Source organism: Ostrea edulis, chromosome 3 (assembly GCF_947568905.1).
Source record: "Ostrea edulis chromosome 3, xbOstEdul1.1, whole genome shotgun sequence".
In the NCBI taxonomy this organism is placed as follows: domain Eukaryota; kingdom Metazoa; phylum Mollusca; class Bivalvia; order Ostreida; family Ostreidae; genus Ostrea; species Ostrea edulis.
The window spans coordinates 95,566,926-95,587,675 of record NC_079166.1 but is presented as its reverse complement, the minus strand read 5'-3'; the positions used below and the strand labels follow the sequence as shown (position 1 = coordinate 95,587,675).

General features: G+C 36.7%; 1 protein-coding gene across 4 annotated transcripts in view; it reads right to left on the bottom strand.

The window, feature by feature from the left end:
- LOC125674354 (glycine receptor subunit alpha-1-like) overlaps positions 1 to 20,750 on the bottom strand; it is a 30,064-nt gene that overhangs the window by 5,184 nt on the left and 4,130 nt on the right. Inside the window, exons 1-8 of one of the 4 annotated variants that reach the window (XM_056159573.1) lie at positions 20,022 to 20,301; positions 17,223 to 17,311; positions 16,254 to 16,315; positions 9,350 to 9,417; positions 8,806 to 9,032; positions 5,405 to 5,487; positions 3,691 to 3,822; positions 2,252 to 2,625 (exon numbers count right to left, since the gene is read on the bottom strand). In XM_056159573.1, coding sequence (XP_056015548.1) covers positions 2,252 to 2,625; positions 3,691 to 3,822; positions 5,405 to 5,487; positions 8,806 to 9,032; positions 9,350 to 9,417; positions 16,254 to 16,315; positions 17,223 to 17,308 — 1,032 coding nt within the window. In that variant the 5' untranslated portion in view covers positions 17,309 to 17,311; positions 20,022 to 20,301. Of the gene's footprint in view, positions 1 to 2,251; positions 2,626 to 3,690; positions 3,823 to 5,404; positions 5,488 to 8,805; positions 9,033 to 9,349; positions 9,418 to 16,253; positions 16,316 to 17,222; positions 17,312 to 18,408; positions 19,872 to 20,021; positions 20,303 to 20,750 lie in introns of those variants that run through there. The other 3 variants (XM_056159574.1, XM_056159576.1, XM_056159577.1) reach the window with 3 other exon arrangements.

The window sequence follows — 20,750 nt, the reverse complement described above, 5'->3', positions numbered from 1 at the left end:
TTATTGTCGCAGCACATCATCATGTATAATGGTTATATTGCCCATGCGTAAAACTGTTACAGTAGTTTTAAAAAAATGCTTCTGTTTGAGATACCACATGGATTATAAATTACACAATCAGAAATCAAACAATAGTAAAAAAGCATAAATAAGTTATTGAGATATTTCTATTTATAATTTATCACGGCTTTATATTTAGAGAGAGAGAGAGAGAGAGAGAGAGTTACTGAGATATTGTTATTTAAAATTTATCACGGCTTTATATTTATTAAGATAAAGAGAGAGAGAAAGAGAGAGTGAGAAAGAGAGAGAATTATTGAGCTATTTATAATTTATCACGGTTTTATATTTATAAAGAGAGAGAGAGAGAGAGAGAGAAATGTGTAAAAATGTAGCAATAATATAGATGAAATAATATGGCATGGCAATAGTGTTGCATACGTATAACAATAATTACTCATTTAGTCAATGATTGAGAGTAAGGGAGAGAGAGAAAGGGGGGTATACTAGTTATGTGTCAGCTTCTGTTTGGGATATCATTATTACACAAACACTATGTCCACAGAAACCCTAAAGAGAGAGAGAGAGAGAGAGAGAGAGAGAGAGAGAGAGAGGAGGGGTGTAGACTTCGTGTCAGCTTCTGTTTGGGATGCCATCGTTACACAAACACTACGTCCACAGAAACCCTAGAGAGAGAGAGAGAGAGAGAGAGGGGGGGGGGTTAGACTTCGTGTCAGCTTCTGTTTGGGATACCACCATTACGCAAACACTACAGCTACAGAAACCCTACAGACGGCCCATATTGAGGGGTATCTTGATCATTCTTCATTTGGTTGTACATGTACACAGATCTACTTGGGATTTATTCATTCTCTCGAAACATGGATATTTTACCTACTACACCCATGACACCGCGAACTCACAGGACACCAGGAAGTGCCTGGAAACGCCGGGTAACATTATATTTAGGAAATTATTTATATACGATATATAACAATTTAATTAGAAGTTTTAAAAAGCAAAGGTTTAGAAATGGGCTAAACATGTCATTTACAATACATAAATATGACCAAGTTTGAAGGTTTACGGGAAATAGAAATGCGGTATGCATGTAGGTAGAAATTTTTTTTTTGCACAAATCAAGACCCTAAGCATAATTTGTAATAACCTGAGAAATTTCCTGTGTATATCATAAAAAAAATACAAAACAACCGATCTCTTGGCCAGGTAAATTCCCGGTAAATAACATTGACCATGGATAAGCTCTGCCACATTCAGTGATCCGTGAAGCAACCGTACGGTGTTTTTTTGGGGGGGGGGGGGGGGGTTAAGGGCTTGAATATAGGAGAGCACCCATAATTTCTAGAGATGTCAGATATGAAGTTCGAAAACCGGTGACAGAATTTGCCGTGAATCACACATTCTCTGATTGTGGGCATGCCAGTGCAGCGTTTAAACAGTGATGAAATATGGATGACATGAAGAAGTTGTAGCAGGGTCTCCGGCGGAGTACATTTGACTTTTGGAGTTATGCAAAAGTAACAATTTTGACTTATGTGGAACATTGATTGTAAAGTAAGTTCTTTTGATTCTGGAATTACTTTGGGTTAATATTTCTCACAATTAGCTAGGTTAGTGAATTCGATATTACTATATAAGAGCGAGGATAACGAACAATGATAAATCTCATAACTCCTACAAGAAATACAAAATTAAGACATAGGTAAACAGAACTCCCGGGTATATCAGAGGTGATATCGGGTGCCTAGTAGGAGTAAGCATTACTTGTCGACCGGACACACCCGCCGTGAGGCCTATATCTTGATCAGGTAAATGGAGTAATCCGTGGTCATAGTCAGTGTATCACGAATGGGCCTAACAATTGGTATGAAACACGTCAGACCGTATTTAACCCTTTTACAGGTTGTACTGACAAACTAGATCTTTATAACTCGTACCATGAGTTTACCAAATGCTGGCTTTAAACTATTGAAACCCCTGTAGCAGACCTTACTGACATTATCGTGGAACATATTAATGGTTCATTGACTTAACAAAAATCAAATGGACTTGCGATGAGATAGATGCCCGTGGCATGATAAATGAATTACTTAAGACAATAAGTTAGAACAACAGCTTGACAACATCTGGGGCTTACTGTAATTTTGCGATTGTGAGCATCACAACGATATTGAAATGATAGGTTAAAATGACAATATTTTCAATAAGGGGCCAAATGAATCTTGCTTACCGTTTTGTGTCCATTCATAAGTGATGGTAGATCTGTTATTGACTTTCGGCGACTTTCCACTCTGTTTGACACGTTTACCCAGGCAAATTCTAAAAGTCCAGCGAAGACAAAAAACAAACACGCAAAAACCCAGACGTCCATGGCCTTTACATACGACACTACTGTTAGTCCCCTGACGGCATTGCTACTCTGTGTTGTCATCGTGAGAACCGTTAACAGACCCAAGGAAATTCGGGCAGGAACCGCATCCACACTGAGCCAGAAGTTGACCCAGGAGAGGATGACCACCAGGACGCTGGGGATGTAGGTCTGTGTCAGGTAGTAGCCGATGTTCCTCATCAGGTGGATGTCCAACCCGATACAGGTGTAGTTAACTGAAAGTAGTCACCACATTCTGTCATCTCAACTCAATCTCAAAATTGTCACCATCATCTTTTCTCATCTAACCTCAATCTTAAAATATTCACCACATTCCTCTGTCAATCACACCCAATCCTGACATTCCTAAGAAAAAGTTTAATTTACACCAGCTGTTTTATAACTAAGTCTCCTGGACCTCGAGTTAGTTGTACTTCTACGATTTTAAGCTTTATTGTGTCGAATTGATTAAAGAAGCATTAATTGTCCACTATGAAATAAAAATTCTGATCCATGATTAAGAGACTAGTATATGTCTGATATTAAGAAAATCAAATCTTCACAATCTGAGGTCTTTGATGAAAGGTGAACAGTGATCAATCTCATAACTCCTATAAGGATTACAAAACAGGGAGTTGGGCAGACACGGACCCCTGAACATATCAGAGGTGGGATTAGGTGCCTAGGAGGAATAAACACCCCTTTTCGATCTGTCACACCCGCCATGAGCCCTATATTTCGATTAAGTAATCGGAGTAATCAGTGTACCATGAACGGCCTAACAATCGGTATAAAACACGCCAGACAGCATCTGACTGAATGATAGGTTGTATTGGTAAACTAGATCGTTATTACGACCATATAATTTAATCCAGTATTTTGAATTTTTTTTTTTTTTTTTTTTTTTTTTTTTGTACTTTCCGAAATTAACTATTTATTTCAATACCATAATGTTTCAGCAGCTCTTTCTATATAAAAAAAAAAACGTGCATTCAACACTACTAACAAGGGTTGTGAATGTTTAAAGTTTGACATTATTTGTCGAAATGCGCATCTGGTGCATCAAAATTGGTACCGTATACGTTTTACATATACATGTACCACTGTAAAACGTCTTAGCTATTTTCGTAATCAAGTTAATTCCTCTATAAATACAAGTAAGGTGTAAGGTCCATACACTCCTCCCCCCCCCCCCCTCCCCCCCCCCCCCCCCCATGCACGCCCACATTCACATTCATGTTTGGGTTTTTCCTCTATTTCTGTAGGACGAGGGCGTATAACACATGTGACACGGTACTTACTTCCCATGTACTGCTGATCGCAATGGAAAGACCTCAGCTTCTTGATGTCAAACTGGGGGAGTCGCAATGTCTTGGAGATCTCGGCCGGAAGTTCCCGCCATCGAACGACGAGTGTGGCCGCGCTATGGCTGTCTGAAAAATAGAGCTGTTGGTATTAGTCTCAAATTCACCGTCATAAAAAATCTGTTTTATCACGATGTAACCAAATGCCAGTCAGCTCTTCGATTATATATATCAACATAAATGAGAAGGTTGGGGGAATTTTTTTTTTATAGATACACATGACAAAAAATGAAAGTACTTTTTCCCTCATTTGTGTGTGTAAATTACACTGTTAAACACGTTAGCTTAGCACAAATATAGCAGGATAAAACAATTGAGAATGGGAACATATGCCCCCCCCCCCCCCGAAAAGTCGCACGAGAGCAAATGAGCCCCGTAAGCATGGTTTTTCATCACAATACGGTTTACGGCAAGATTGAATCAGAGTAATCTGAAAATTCCGTGTAAAATAACATCCCTGCGACGTGAATCAAATGTGAAAGGTGAAGATAACAAACATCGATCAATTTCATAAATCCTATAAGCAATACAAAATAGAGAGTTGAGCAAACATGGACTCCTGGACACACCAGAGGTGGGATCAGGTGCCTTGGCTGCATACGTAACATGGATACGTCAACGAGCGAATCATTAAAATATTTGAGTTTTCCGATTCGTTTGGGGCTGTAATGAATATTTGAAGGTACGTTTGGGCATAGGTATGGTGGGGAAAATATATCAGGATTTTTTATATTGACATTATGAGACAGCGATGCAACAATATAGCGATAAAAGGCTTTTAACTCTGTGCATATTTTTGTGCGCCGTAAATCCAACGTTTTATAAGAGGTGGGTCTGTAGCTATCTGACCTGTCCCAATATTTCATCAAAGAGCCATAGTTCTGGGGCTGTAATGTTGTTTGTTTTGTTTTTGTTTTTTGGGTTTTTTTTTTTTTGGGGGGGGGTTTTTTTGCTTTTGGTATCCTTACAAATTACAATGATAGTTATTTCCTTCAGAATACGATGTTGTTGTGAACACTTTATGTATGAATGTTGATAAATGTACACTGCTCCACGCCGGCGAACTTTTCATACAACACGCTAACGCGCCTCACAAAGCATCCTGTAATAACGAGTCGCAGTCCATCACCTCGAGTGTTTCCAGACATTGAATTCATTCTTCAGAATTTATTGATAAAAAACTGAGTTAAAGATGTTACTTATATACGAGTGTTTCCAGACATTGAATTCATTCTTCAGAATTTATTGATAAAAAACTGAGTTAAAGATGTTACTTATATACGAGTGTTTCCAGACATTGAATTCATTCTTCAGAATTTATTGATAAAAAAACTGAGTTAAAGATGTTACTTATATACGGAGTTAGAATAGCCAACAAGTGTGCACACAGACGGACGCATAGATGTACAAGTGCGAATGCCTCTAGGAATGGATACACTCCCAGTCATCGATCATGATTAGAGGTCACGTGTGACAGTAGGCGTTGACAGGATAGAGATTCCTTTCTGTCGTGCCTTTAGATAGGTCAAAATGTGTGACATTTCACTCAATGCTGGTGTCGTCTCATTTAGTGATATATTCTTGAAAAAGAAATAAAACAAAAAACAAAACATGTAACTATATATATATATGTGTTGGAGATAATACTTACAGCTCTCTAGACGTATGTCACATATCTGTTTATCTAGCGGATACTTGTGGAGGTCCATCATACAAGAAAACACTCCCGACACCCTGATGATGAAATACGTAAACATTGTTAAACACATCCCACACCCTGATGATGAAATACGTAAACATTGTTAAACACTCCCCACACCCTGATGATGAAATACGTAAACATTGTTAAACACTCCCCACACCCTGATGAGGAAAAACCTAAACACTGTTAAACGTTCCCGATAAATTGTTGATGAAAAACGTAAACACTGTTAAACACTCCCCACACCCTGATGAGGAAAACCGTAAACACTGTTAAACACTCCCCATACACTGATGAGAAAAAACTTAAACATTGTTAAATACTCCCGACACCTGATGAAAAACATTAATATTGTTAAACATCCCCTACACCCTGAATCGAGCCTGATGATGAAACACGTAAAAAGTGTTAAACACTCCTGATACCCAAACACTGTTAAACATTCCCTACACCCCGATGATGAAAAACATTAATATTGTTAAACAGTCCCCACATCCTGATGATGAAAAACGTAAACCCTTTGTTAAAACACTCCTGACATCTTAATGATGAAAAACGTAAATACTTTATTAAACATCTCCAACACCTTGGTGATGAAAAAGGTAAACGCTTTGTTAAAACGTTACCTATTGGTGAAAGACAAAATTACGGCCCGAAAAAATAAGCGAGTAGGAGGGGTGGGAATACGAGGTTATTCTATTTAATGCGGGGAGGCTGTGATGAGAAATGGGTCATCACTTATTACAGTGGTCAGTCATAAAACAATAAGGAGTTATGGTCAACACTTGTTACAGTGGTCAGTCATTAGACAATAAAAAATTATGGCCATCACTTGTTACAGTGGTCAGTCATTAGACAATAAAGAGTTATGGCCATCACTTATTACAGTGGTCAGTCATAAGACAATATAGAGTTATGGTCAACACTTGTTACAGTGGTCAGTCATTAGACAATATAGAGTTATGGTCAACACTTGTTACAGTGGTCAGTCATTAGACAATATAGAGTTATGGTCAACACTTGTTACAGTGGTCAGTCATAAGACAATAAAGAGTTATGGTCAACATTTATTACAGTGGTCAGTCATAAAACAATAAAGAGTTATGGTCAACACTTGTTACAGTGGTCAGTCATAGAACAATAAAGAGTTGTGGTCAACATTTATTACAGTGGTCAGTCATTAGACAATAAAGAGTTATGGTCATCACTTGTTACAGTGGTCAGTCATTAGACAATAAAGAGTTATGGTCATCACTTGTTACAGTGGTCAGTCATAAAACAATAAGGAGTATGGTCAACATTTATTACAGTGGTCAGTTACAACGCAATGCAGAGTTATAGTCACAAAATATTGTAACATTGCCTGATGCTCCACAACTCGAGGTTAGAAAAAGAGATCTAACAGAACACGTTCACGTAAATATTCCACTAACGATCATAAAACATGTCAATCTAAATACCACACCAATGTAATCCATGTCAAACATCCATATAACAGTATCAAAAAAATTCCATTAAAATTAGTTTCCTAACATTATAGAATATGATACCGTAAATAGCCATTTCACGTCAATAACTTATCTAACGCTATAAAAGATCATTCAACGTACGTCATTCGCTCAATAAAACCCTACACAGGTGCACGACTTCTATATGAAAAAAAGCCCAGTTAAATTACTAACCTAACATTCTAACAAACAATTCAATATAAATGACTATGTTAACTTACAAAACAAATCCGTGTTTAACTTAGCATCCCCAAACCTACCCGATCCTTGAAATTTTAAAAATGTTTTAGAAATACGGTTACCAAGCAAATCAATTCTCGATGGAATAAGAACTGTGTGACAAATCCATATATTCATGATAATGTGGCAACTATTTACATTGTACAGCTTTAACGTGTCCCATACTCGTAATGAACACCTGCCGAGATGTAACAACACGTGTAGAACAACAATATATGCCCTGATGTAGCAACACAATTACAAAAGTAACACAAGAGGCCCATGGGCCACATCGTTCACCTGAGTAACCTTGGCTCATATTTAAAGACTTTTCCTATATATTCGCCTGTAAAACTTTGATCCCTATTTTGGCACCAACCTACTCCCGGGGGCCGTGGTTTTTTTTTTTTTACAAAATTGAATCTGTACTATGTCAGGAAGCTTCATGTAAATGTAAATCTTTCTGGCCCAGTGATTTTTCGGAAGATTTTTAATGGTTTTCCCTACATATTTGTATGTAAAATGTTGATCCCCTACTGTGGCCCCATCTTACCCCCGGGGACCATGACGTTTACAGACTTCAATCTGCACTATCTCAGGAAGCTGCCATGCAAATGTTAACTTCTTTAGCCCAATGTTTCTTAAGGAGAAAAATGTTAAAGATTTTTTTCTATTTATTAGTTATGTAAAACTTTGATCCACTATTGTGGCCCATCCTATCCCCTGGGGCTATGATTTTAATAAACTTGAATCTCCACTATGTCAGAAAACTTTATAAAATTGAGCTCTTCTGGTCTAGTGGTTCGTGAGAAGGAAGATTTTTAAATATTTCCCTATATATTTGTATGTAAAACTTCGATCCCCTAATGTCACCCCATCTTACCCTCGGGAGCGATAATTTTAATAAACTTGAATCTGCAAATTTCCATTTTCTTGGCCCAGTAGTTTTTGAGAAGAAGAATTTTTAAAGATTCTCCCTGTATGCAAAACTTTGATTCCCTATTGTAGCCCAATCATACCCCCTGGGGCCATGATTTTAACAAATTTGAATTTGCACTATGTCAGAAAGCTTTCAATGTAAATTTCAGCTCTTCTGACCCAGTGGTTCTTGAGAAGAAGATTTTTAAAGATAGTTCCTATATATTTGTAAGTAAAACTACTGTAGCCCCATCCAACCTCTGTGGGGACATGATTTTAACAAACTTGAATTTGCACTATATCAGAAAGCTTTCAATGTAAATTTCAGCTCTTCTGGTCCAGTGGTTCTTAAGAAGATATTTAAATGACCTAACCCTATATTTTTGCAGTTTTGTGATTATTTCCCCTTTGAAAAGGACATGTCCCTTCATTTGAACAAACTTGAAAGCCAGACAGACGACGGACGACAGGCGATCAGGAAAGCTCCGGTGAAACTTAAAAGCCAGACAGACGACGGACGACACGCGATCAGGAAAACTCCGGTGAGTCAATAAAACAGGATGTGGCAACATCTACCACCGTTCCAATAACACCGTGTCAGTTCGCTTGATTGGACATGCAAATTTCACTTCATGAATGAACTACTTCAAATGAAAGAATTTCAAAAGTAAACTTTCGTTTCGTGAATAAAAGCCCCCATCTCACCTCGCGCTGTACAGCACCAGTCCGTTAGGGTACAGGTACATCATCTTGTTAGGAACCGTCACCTCGTGAATCTTCGCCGTCTTCTCATTAATGATATAGATGTCCGGCACCCATATCTTTTCCATGAGTTTTGGATCCAGTTCTAAAACATCGATACCCAGGGAAGCGTTGAATTGAAGACGGGGGTCGTACCACCTTTGTCTGAGGTAGAAAGACATGTCGTAGTCCTAGAATTAAATATATTACTGTGTAGTATACTGTAGTCATCAGATTAAATATAGTACTGTGTAGTATATACTGCAGTCATCAGATTAAATATAGTACTGTGTAGTATACTGTAGTCATCAGATTAAATATAGTACTGTGTAGTATACTGTAGTCATCAGATTAAATATAGTACTGTGTAGTATATACTGCAGTAATCAGATATGCTGCAATTCTAGGTTTGTTTTGCTTTCCATCTTTTTTTTCCTTTCCAAATTTTCAAATCATGATACTAGACTTTTTTGAAAGAATCTAAACATAAAATGTTGTTCCCCCTCACCATGCTGGAATCGCTGATGGAATCAATGCTAAGAATGTACAGTTGGACTTCATCTGTCACCGGAACCCCTGTCATCAGAAAAGGACAATTAAAAGGTGAAGATAACGAACAGTGATCACTCATAACTCCAATAAGGGATGAAAAATTGTGAGTTAGGCAAACACGGACCCCTGGATGTACCGTACCAGAGGTGGCATCATGTGCCTGTAGACCGGTCACACTCACTGTGAGTTTTATATCTCGATCAAGTAAATGGAGTAATCCGTAGTCAAAATCTGTCTAAAGAACGGCATCAATTGGTATGAAACACGTCAGACAGCATTTGACCCAATGATAGATAAATTTATATCGTTATAACACTACACTGAACGCATGTACACAGTTCTTAGCATATTCACTGAAATGTTGGTTCATCGTAACATGCACAAAATGGTTTTGACACGGTGTCATAGTATTACATCAGACTTTATGAAACAATAGGCGTGACTTGCATGCTTTGTAAACAGTCTGCACCAACCAGTACACATGCCCTGCACGCTCTGATTTTTTTCGGCATCATTCGGGTCTTTCTGGGGGTAGTTTAAACACGAAAAATATTCAATATAATGATAATATACAGGGCCGTAAATTAACCTTGAATTTGGAGGAGGCAGGAAATTAGGCGGGGGTCTGGGCACATTGTGTGCACACTGAACACGTTTCGTGCAAAATCCTTGATTCTAGGGCCTTCTAAGATGTTACTTGACTAACTCATTCTAAAAGAAAGATTTGGACTGCTTTTTAAGGGAGGTATCATGTTCTTAGTTATTGGAAACAACATAAATTCTAATGAACTTTAAATTTTAATTTTTTTGGCTCAAAAGTTGGAGGAGGCAGCTGCCTCCTCCGCCTCCATGTAATTTACGGCCCTGATATACTTCATTTTAAAACAAAATTGAGAAAGACATGATTATGATTCAATGTAATGCGATTGTTCATGTCCGACGCAGGTCTCAGTTTTAATCATCAATAATTAATTGAATAAATCAAAACTTTCATTTTTACTTACTAGCTCAATGATTTACGAACACGTTGGAAAAAACGCTAATGATTATTTGTTTTAATTTAGGAAATAGAAAAAATCCAAAAATGATATCGTCATGGAATACGAGTTCTACAATTTACATGATTATTGATTCATTGCTCTGTTATATACATCCAAAAGTGAAAACGAAATGATCCTGTCTGCTCTGCTATTTTTGTAAATTTAATCTGCGTGTACTTAAAATACATGTGCAATTCATATATTCCAGGCCTAATCGCAAAGCTAGATATCGGACCTATACATCTTATACACGTGTACGAGTATGACAACTGATACAATAATACAAAAACAACTTCTGGTCATGCAAGACTGAAACCTATTCTAGGGATGGAGGGTGATGCCTCTAGACACCGTATTAGCCAGTTCATAAGAATCTGTTACCCTGGATAAGAAGGAACAATATAAAACAAAAACAATCAAACCATGATTGAAATAGATTGAGAAATAAATCAAATATGTAAATAGATAAAATGAATAAGTGAGACAAATGTTAATTATCAATTACAGATTCTTAGTGTTTAGATTTTATAACTCATCTAACATTCTAACTACGCTCCGATATCAGATACATAAAACGATCAGAATTTAACCGTAATTCTACTTCTAGGAGTAACATCAGTCGGATTAATTTATCTCGAACACATTTCTAGCCATTTTTGACATTTCATTTCTCTCTAGCATTGTGATATTTACCTAAGTTTTAAACCTGAAGAAATCTATTTGCATATAACGCATTCATTTTTATTTTTTGTGAGAGAGAGAGAGAGAGAGAGAATGTACGCCGCTAGTGTCATGTTTCAATCTGCCAGGTGGTTTTAAAATCACTATTTGGTTTCAATTATTTGCAGATTTTCACTGTTGAAGGTCCGCATTAGAGAAATATTAAGATATTGCTACAACTTCCACCTGTCCCAGATCTCATACAGAAATTAATTGCACGTTTTTCACGGTCTGTAAGTTATCAAGGACGTGGTTTGAACAGTCTGTAAGTAAAATATAGGAAAATATAGATAGTAACTGCCCCCTAGACAAACCTCGAAAATTTACGGTAGGTGTTCGCACGAACAAGATCAAGAACCCCCATTGTTTTGAACCCGGACGTCATGCATACATGGAGGGCAAAATTTGTGTCACTTCATCTACAGCTAGTGGCGCCTAAAGATGAGTGTAATCATACAATTCTCAAATGGAACGTAAATTAAAACTACATACACGTAAAAAAAAAAAAAAAAACCTGTAAATAAATTAAAACTACATACACGGAAAAAAACCTGTAACTAAATTAAAACTACATACACGGAAAAAAAAACCTGTAAGTAAATTAAAACTACATACACGGAAAAAAACCTGTAACTAAATTAAAACTACATACACGGAAAAAAACCTTGCAAATAAACTAAAACTACATACACGGAAAAAAAAACTTGCAAGTAAATTAAAACTACATACACAGAAAAAAAACTTGTAAGTAAATTAAAACTACATACACGGAAAAAAAAACTTGCAAGTAAATTAAAACTACATACACGGAAAAAAAAACTTGTAAGTAAATTAAAACTACATACACGGAAAAAAAACTTGCAAGTAAACTAAAACTACATACACGGAAAAAAAACTTGCAAGTAAACTAAAACTACATACACGGAAAAAAAACTTGCAAGTAAATTAAAACTACATACACAGAAAAAAAACTTGCAAGTAAATTAAAACTACATACACAGAAAAAAAACTTGTAAGTAAATTAAAACTACATACACGGAAAAAAAACTTGCAAGTAAATTAAAACTACATACACGGAAAAAAAACCTGCAAGTAGATTAAACGATACGTAACGAACACTTCGGCACAAGGGAATACAGTACAATAAATTAAAACAAAATTAAGAGGAGGGGGAGCAGATTTCCATTATTGTTGTTATTGTGAAGATAAGATCAGGTCGTCGGGTTAGAAATGATTTATAGATTCCAGGTGTCCCACTGGAATAAATCTCCCAGAGCTCATTGTCAGCCTTTATAAATGAAGCACACTGTTTTTATACAGTTATAAAAATGAAATATTAAGTATATCATTTCCCAAATAATTGATTTATTTCTATTATTCATTCGAACGACAGTTCTTTTTTTATCCATGCCCATTTTTCGAAATGAATTATTCAAGTACATTATTTTCCAAATAATCGATTTAACTCTATAATTCATTCATATGAAGCACCATCAACACTCAAGTTCTCTTGTTTTTCAATATCATCATAAATCTGACTGAAGATCTAGAGTACTACCAATGACCCCCCCCCCCCCCCCCCTCTCAGTGGCCCCTTCCTCTCTCTGTCATTTATGCAGTTATGCAATTTTTCGATACTTGACGCATGTATTTGACTTTTTTTAAAGGTTCTTCCTAAATAGTCTTATGAAGAACTTAAAAAACACTTGCCACAAAACACCATTTGTACCTCCTTTTGAAGAGTTCCAATTTTCACATTGTTTGACAAGATTCGGGCATGTTTGGAAGTTTGCTTACTGTAGAGTATTTGTCGATACTTATTTAGTAACATCATACACTTAAAGCAACATCAATCAATACGTGGAAAGAGCTCAAGAGATTACAGATAGTATATATACCCAGTAAACACTAATAATGTAATCACGTGATTACAGATAGTATATCTACAGGAAAGCTCTGAAAACCAATACCCAGTAAACACTAATAATGTAATCACGTGATTACAGATAGTATATATACAAAAAAGTTCTGAAAACCAATACCCAGTAAACACTAATAATGTAATCACGTGATTACAGATAGTATATATACAGGAAAGCTCTGAAAACCAATACCCAGTAAACACTAATAATGTAATCACGTGATTACAGATAGTATATATACAGGAAAGCTCTGAAAACCAATACCCAGTAAACACTAATAATGTAATCACGTGATTACAGATAGTATATATACAGGAAAGCTCTGAAAACAAATACCCAGTAAACACTAATAATGTAATCACGTGATTACAGATAGTATATATACAGGAAAGCTCTGAAAACCAATACCCAATAAACACTAATAATGTAATCACGTGACTACAGATAGTATATATGCAGGAAAGCTTTGAAAACCAATACCCAGTAAATACTAATAATGTAATCAAGTGATTACAGATAGTATATATACAGGAAAGCTCTGAAAACAAATACCCAGTAAACACTAATAATGTAATCACGTGATTACAGATAGTATATATACAGGAAAGCTCTGAAAACAAATACCCAGTAAACACTAATAATCCAATAACGTGATTACAGATAGTATATATACAGGAAAGCTTTGAAAACCAATACCCAGTAAACACTAATAATGTAATCACGTGATTACAGATAGTATATATACAGGAAAGCTTTGAAAACCAATACCCAGTAAACACTAATAATGTAATCACGTGATTACAGATAGTATATATACAGGAAAGCTTTGAAAACAAATACCCAGTAAATACTAATAATGTAATCACGTGATTACAGATAGTATATATACAGGAAAGCTCTGAAAACAAATACCCAGTAAACACTAATAATGTAATCACGTGATTACAGATAGTATATATACAACAAAGCTTTGAAAACAAATACTCAGTAAACACTAAGAATGCAATCAACTTGACTTAATTCCGTTTTATGTTGCTTCTTTTTTTTTTACACGATTTGCATATTTATTCACATTTTGTACAGAGACATGCAAAAACAGAAATTGGATTTGTTTGTAGGAAGTTTCCTTAATCCCAGAATTGTGAGTCCATATAAGGAAACCTGAATCAACGCGTCACTGAGAGGCTATGTAAGTCTGACTAATGCTATTCTTTTAAAGATTTTATCAATATATAGTTAGATACAAAGTCTTCTCACCGCCTGATTGTCAATGTGATATGAACAAAGAGATATCTACGTTTTATTCTTGGAAGCTTTTAGTTTTGTCTACTTCAATGAGTTATTTTGATAAATACTGCATTCCATCTTCACTATTTTTCCCCCACTTCCTCCATTTACACGCTTTTTCCATTCTACAAACCTTAATCCCCTTTACCCAAGGACACCCCGTGGTATGTCTGGTTGAAATCGGTCCAGTGATTCTTGAAGAGAAATCGAAACGTAAAATATTCCCATACGATGGACATTTAGAATGTTGAATTCGGCTTTACGGAACACGTAGCGGAAATTGAGGGGGTTGGGGGGGAGGGGGGCTAAAGGGATGAAATTATATAGGTTTAAATTTAATTTTCCTTGCACTCTATATTGCCTGAAGGATAACACTTTATATTGCCTGAAGGAGTATACTCTATATTGCCTGAAGGATAACGCTTTATATTGCCTGAAGGACATCACTCTATATTGCCTGAAGGGCAACACTCTTTATTGCCTGAAAGATAACGCTTTATATTGCCTGAAGGATATCACTCCATATTGCCTGAAGGACATTACTCTATATTGCCTGAAGGGCAACACTCTTTATTGCCTGAAAGATAACGCTTTATATTGCCTGAAGGACATCACTCCATATTGCCTGAAGGGCAACACTCTTTATTGCCTGAAAGATAATACTCTATATTGCCTGAAAGATAATGCTTTATATTGCCTGAAGGGCATCACTCTATATTGCCTGAAGGGCAACACTCTTTATTGCCTGAAGGATAACACTCTATATTGCCTGAAAGATAATACTCTATATTGCCTGAAGGGCAATACTCTATATTGCCTGATGGATAACATTCTATATTGCCTGAAGGATAACGCTCTACATTTCCTGAAGGGCAACACTCTATATTGCCTGAAGGACAACACTCTATATTGCCTGAAGGACAACACTCTATATTGCCTGAAGGATAACGCTTTATATTTCCTGAAGGATAACACTCTATATTGCCTGAAGGATAATTGCCATACAACTTCCGCAACAAGGAAACACCAATCTATTCAATTATTTAGTATTTCAAAACAAAATGGCGTAAACAAAAATCTAATTTGACCATCTAACTTGCCTAAACGTACCAATCGTATTGAAGAGTAATTATACAATTAATGCATAGTCCATTTAATGACCAAATTCAAACAGGGTTGTTGTTTTTTAGGTTGGTTTTTTTTTTTAAATATTGTTTTATTTTAGTTTACTTATTTGTTTTATTTTTGGTTATGGTCGTTGCCTGGTACAAACAAAATTCACGCTGTTAACGTCATTCACGTGACCAATCTGTAATGTACGTCATTCACGTGATCAGTAATGTACGTCATTCACGTGACCAATCTGAAATGTAAGTCTGCGTGCTGTGTTTAACCGAGCCTTCCATAGCAGAATACTGAATGTACCTCCATCACAAATGTCAGCTATCACGTCCTATTTTTATGTCTAAGATTTGACGCGTCCACGGCAAGCTCGAACCCGCAATCTTTCTAATCTGAAGCGAACGTTCAAACCACTGGACCGCGTTGACCAGTCGACATGCTGCATGTTTACTGCTGAAAAAAATTGCAGCGTACAAGGAAAGTTGTACACAGAGCAGGATTTTAGAGATAAATTGGCTATTGGCTATTTGTAAACTAGAGTGGCTCCTTTCCACACACCCCCACCCCACCCCACCCTTTCGAAAACTGACTCAAAATAGGATTCCCGTAAGAAAATTGAATTAGTTCTTTTGCGTGTGGATCATCAATAATCCCCCTTTTCCTGCAGAATTCCAACACTACAGCCAGAAATCCGACACCGGGATCTGTGGGGGCCTGTGTGGGATCTGTGGGGCCTGTGTGGTGTATTGTTCACTATCGTGGTACTCACCGTGTTCTGTGGGGGCCTGTGTGGGTTCATAGTCCCTCAGTAATTCCCCAACAAGATCGTGTCTGAAACAAACTAGACATCATTAACAACATTAAACAAGTCACGTGTATCTCTATAAAATCATCTATATAATCATCGAATATCAAATTCTGTATCTATTAAAAATCATATATAATCATGGAATTCTCACTATCTAATCCCGGGGGATCCGCATTAGTAGTAGGTCCTCGGTACCCCTCCACCAGGATCCGCATTAGAGTAGGTCCTCAGTACCCCTCCCCCAGGATCCGCATTAAAGTAGGTCCTCAGTTCCCCTCCCCCGGGATTCGCATTAGAGTCGGTCCTCAGTACCCCTCCCCTGGGATCTGCATTAGAGTAGGTCCCCAATACCCCTCCCCCGGGATCCGCATAGAGTAGGTCCTCAGTACCTCTTGCTTGTCGTAAGAGGCGACTAAATGGGGCAGTCGCATAAACCAAGGTCCTGTGTCACAGCAGGTGTGACACGATAAAGATCTCTCCCTGTTCAAAGGCAGTAAGCGCCGAGCATAGGCCTAAATTTTGCAGCCCTTCATCGGCAGTGGTGACGTTTCCATAGGAGTGAAATATTCTTGAGAGGGACGTTAAACAATTTTTAATCAATCAATCAATCACTAGCAATCTTGCTGTAGGAATAGCTATATTCTATATTTTTGCGCATAAAATCGACCTTGACGAATATGTGGACAGATGGTAATTTTTAATTTGATCAATATACTTTTTAAGCATCATTAGCTCCCTCCTTTGTGTGTGGAACATTGCCTATCGACTTTCAGACAATGATTTTTTCCAGCAGTTGATTTATCGCTTCTGTCTCGGGGTGGATTTACTTTTATGGTCAGCATTAATCATTTTACAATAAAAGAAAAAGCAATCGATCATGTTCCCCGATTTTCGACTTTACCACTTCACAAAGCTTTGTACAATACTTACTTTATATTCATGGTAAGATTTCTGGCGGAGATCAAGCTCGCGAAAACTATCAATGATAGGACGATCAGGACAGTGTCGAATTTCATCCTCTGAAGAAAGACAGAACGATGGATTAAGATGGATTTATCATTAAAGACATGATATTCTAAATATCTAGATGCTATCTGTATCTATTAAAACCCCAAAGGCTGCTTCAATCTATAAAAAAAAAAAAATACCATTGCGTATTCACAAATTTCTGCTTTGGTAATCTATTGACTCGGTCTTAATACATTCGGTTAGAAATTTTTACACATTTACCCAAGTTCGTAAATGTATATATAATAGTGAAAGACTTTTTCTATACATCATTTTTCGCTTTCAAGCATACCTATTTTGTTTATAATGAATGCATGGATCGGAATTTAATCACAAAACGCACTGATCCTAAACCGTTTCATCTATTATAAGTAGGTTTCATACTTATTGATCTGCTCAATATACCATTCAATGAGATACCTCCATCATTAAAGTTAATCGTTATATTTTTTTTCATCTCAATCCTACCATTGACTTTAATGGCTGGATATTAAATGACAAAGCCAATTTTTTTATTTCATTCTTTTTATAAATCCATTGAGTTCGTTCATAGATCTGCTATAGACGCGTCAACAGGTATATTTTGTTTTGTCTGGAAAAGGTCTTCTCACCCTGCAGGTACTGATGAAAAAGCCACCCACCTACCCACCCCCTCCACACCTACCCATCCCCTCCCCGTCCCTAAGTAGTCGTACATGTAATTCTGTGTCTCTGATCCAGATCTAGTAATTACAGTGCAGGTTCATTTTTATATGAATTTAATTATTACGTATACTGCAGAGCATTTATAGATAACGTTTAATAAGGCTTGTTTCATTGTATACGCATGACCCAATGTAGTTATCCAGCTTGTTTTGAGGGGGGGGGGGGGGGTAGCATATTGAAGAATTCACGCACGACATATAATTAAATGCATACAGATATATTGCAATATTCCGGGCTGCTATACTTGTCTAAAGGTAACTATAAGCAAAGTCTACAAAACATGTATAATTTTATTTCCTTTTGATATGTCCACATCCACCCCCCCCCCCCCCACCCCACCCTACTCAACTACCCGCAGCAAAATAGATAAACATTCGGATACCTTCTGATTTTTATATCCTACCTCAACAGAAAGAGTCCATCGATTTCACATTTGAACATCCGATTTGTCAAAAATGATTCATTGCATCCTTAATCTAAATCCTAATTAATGAGACTACATTTGGCAGCCATGGCAAGGAACAGTTTGTTTGACGTTAATCCTTGAAACACGGAGTCACGTGACTCAAGCCTATATATGCCTTTTGATATCACGCCGTGCGATTTGTTGATGTTTTGTTTCATCATAAATATGTAATGTATCGTACATGTAATTTTATCACCAAACGCACACTTTTCCGTAATTTGTTGTTATTAATCAATACACGTCTCTGCACTAATGAGCAGATTTGCTTATTACTGGTACATGACAATAAACACGATATCAATTATTGATGTCACCTTAAAGGCTGCCTCTTTACTGTATATGTACATAAAAATATCGGGGGTTCCTCGTCCCTGCGGGCACGTATGAAGAGGAGCTGTGACCGGGTTAAACGCTGATCCGCGGGGATTAAGTGAAAGCTTATTTACTAATCACAAAGTCCGTACAGGTATGTATGGGAGGACTGCTGATTAAAGTACAACGTGACTGGCCCTAGTGTTCCCTAGATATCAACATAGAAATCATGAGTAATGTTTAAATCATGTCCTAGACCAATGACTGGGTCGACCATGATTATCTAAATTGATGTGAGATAGAGAGAAAGAAAGGAGAAAGAGAGAGAGGGGGTATTTTTTCTGTTTCGTGGGGTTTTTTTTCTTTTCTTTTCTTTTTTCTTTGTTCTTTTTTTTTTTAATCTTTTTCTGCCTTTTTTTTTTTCTTTATTATAAATGGGTTGTTGTTTTTTCTACACTATGGAGTACATAAAACCCCAGTAATATATTGTATGTTTTATTTTGCTACATATCATTTTGACCTGTATGCACACGTACATATTAGTGATTAAAGAACAAATACAGAGTTAAATTGGGGGGGGGGGGGGGGTCCCTCTTATAGTACGATTTGACAAGGTATTAGCTTGGCTGCCTATAATGAAGATCGAAGTGTTCAATCTTTTGTAACACTTTCAATATTACTTTTATAAAGTGTGTGGAGGGGATACAACTAAATACATTGAAGAGCGAGAAATACAACCGACAGGACATTACCCATAGGTCGGCTGTAAAATGAAAATGTGCTATGTTTTGAAAGATGACTTAAAGGTAGATAGATAAAATAGAAAAAAGGTTATCTACTTGTTGTACAGCCCCGGGAATCGGAGGAGGAGGTCCGGGGGGGGGGGGTAGTCTCGAGCATCCCATGATGCGAGCCAGAGATATTTTACAATACACTGGAAGGGCAATTCTCCTTCTCCGTAAACATGCTAATATTTGATATTCCACTCAAAGGAGTTTTGATATTAAATGACGATTCTTTTCAATGAGTCAAGGTAAATGTTTCCTTATTTCAGATCACGCGAAGTGAAGTTTAAATACTTGTTTGACAATGTCGTCCCCAGATTTAACATTACCAAAGTATGGGACAAAATAAATTTCTAAAATTCACTCGGAGAAAAAATGAAAGTGAAGCCCGTTTACAGACGCCCAAATTTGACAAATCCTGTGTAAACAAACGATAAAACATCAAAACCTTACCGATTATCATCTAACTGTCGTCTACCAACTCCGTTGATCCTAAATCCTCCACTTCGCATGTCGTTCAAAAGCGATTATTTTTATACATATCCGTGTATGCGTATGTATGTAAACATTTAAACCCCCTCTACACGCATACTACAATGGTAGGACCTGATCTTTAGTTATAACACACCTCGTCATAGTGTTGTAAGATAAATTAAAAAAATAAGAGTACTGTTGTGTCAGTTGAATTCATAACGAGGTCATAAGGAGTGATCTATTAACATCCGTGAAGTAAGTCTTTAAATCAGTATCGACTTTTTCTCTCGATGGGCTAATTTACTTTATTTTGTGCTGAAAAGGTTCATCAATATTGAGATCTCGTTTATGAAAAACAGGCTTAATTAAAAATACACATCTGTGCCTTTAAATATCTACTAAATCTCTAAATAAGCCAAACAAGGCTGTGTTCTGAATTAAATTAATAAAACTCTGTTGAAATTAGAATCCGAGGATCCTTTGGTAAAAAATTAATTAGATAGACTGGTTAATAACTCTGGAATTTAGGGGTATATACAGAACTAAAAATAGAATTCCATATCATGTAGCAAACTCTCTGTTCAACATTTCAAACAAAGAACGGCATGTCCGGGCTGCGGTACTAGTACATGTACTACTAGATAGCGCCACGATTAACGCGGGAAATATAAGAGTGCATTATGACGTCATATTAGTTGCGATTTTTTT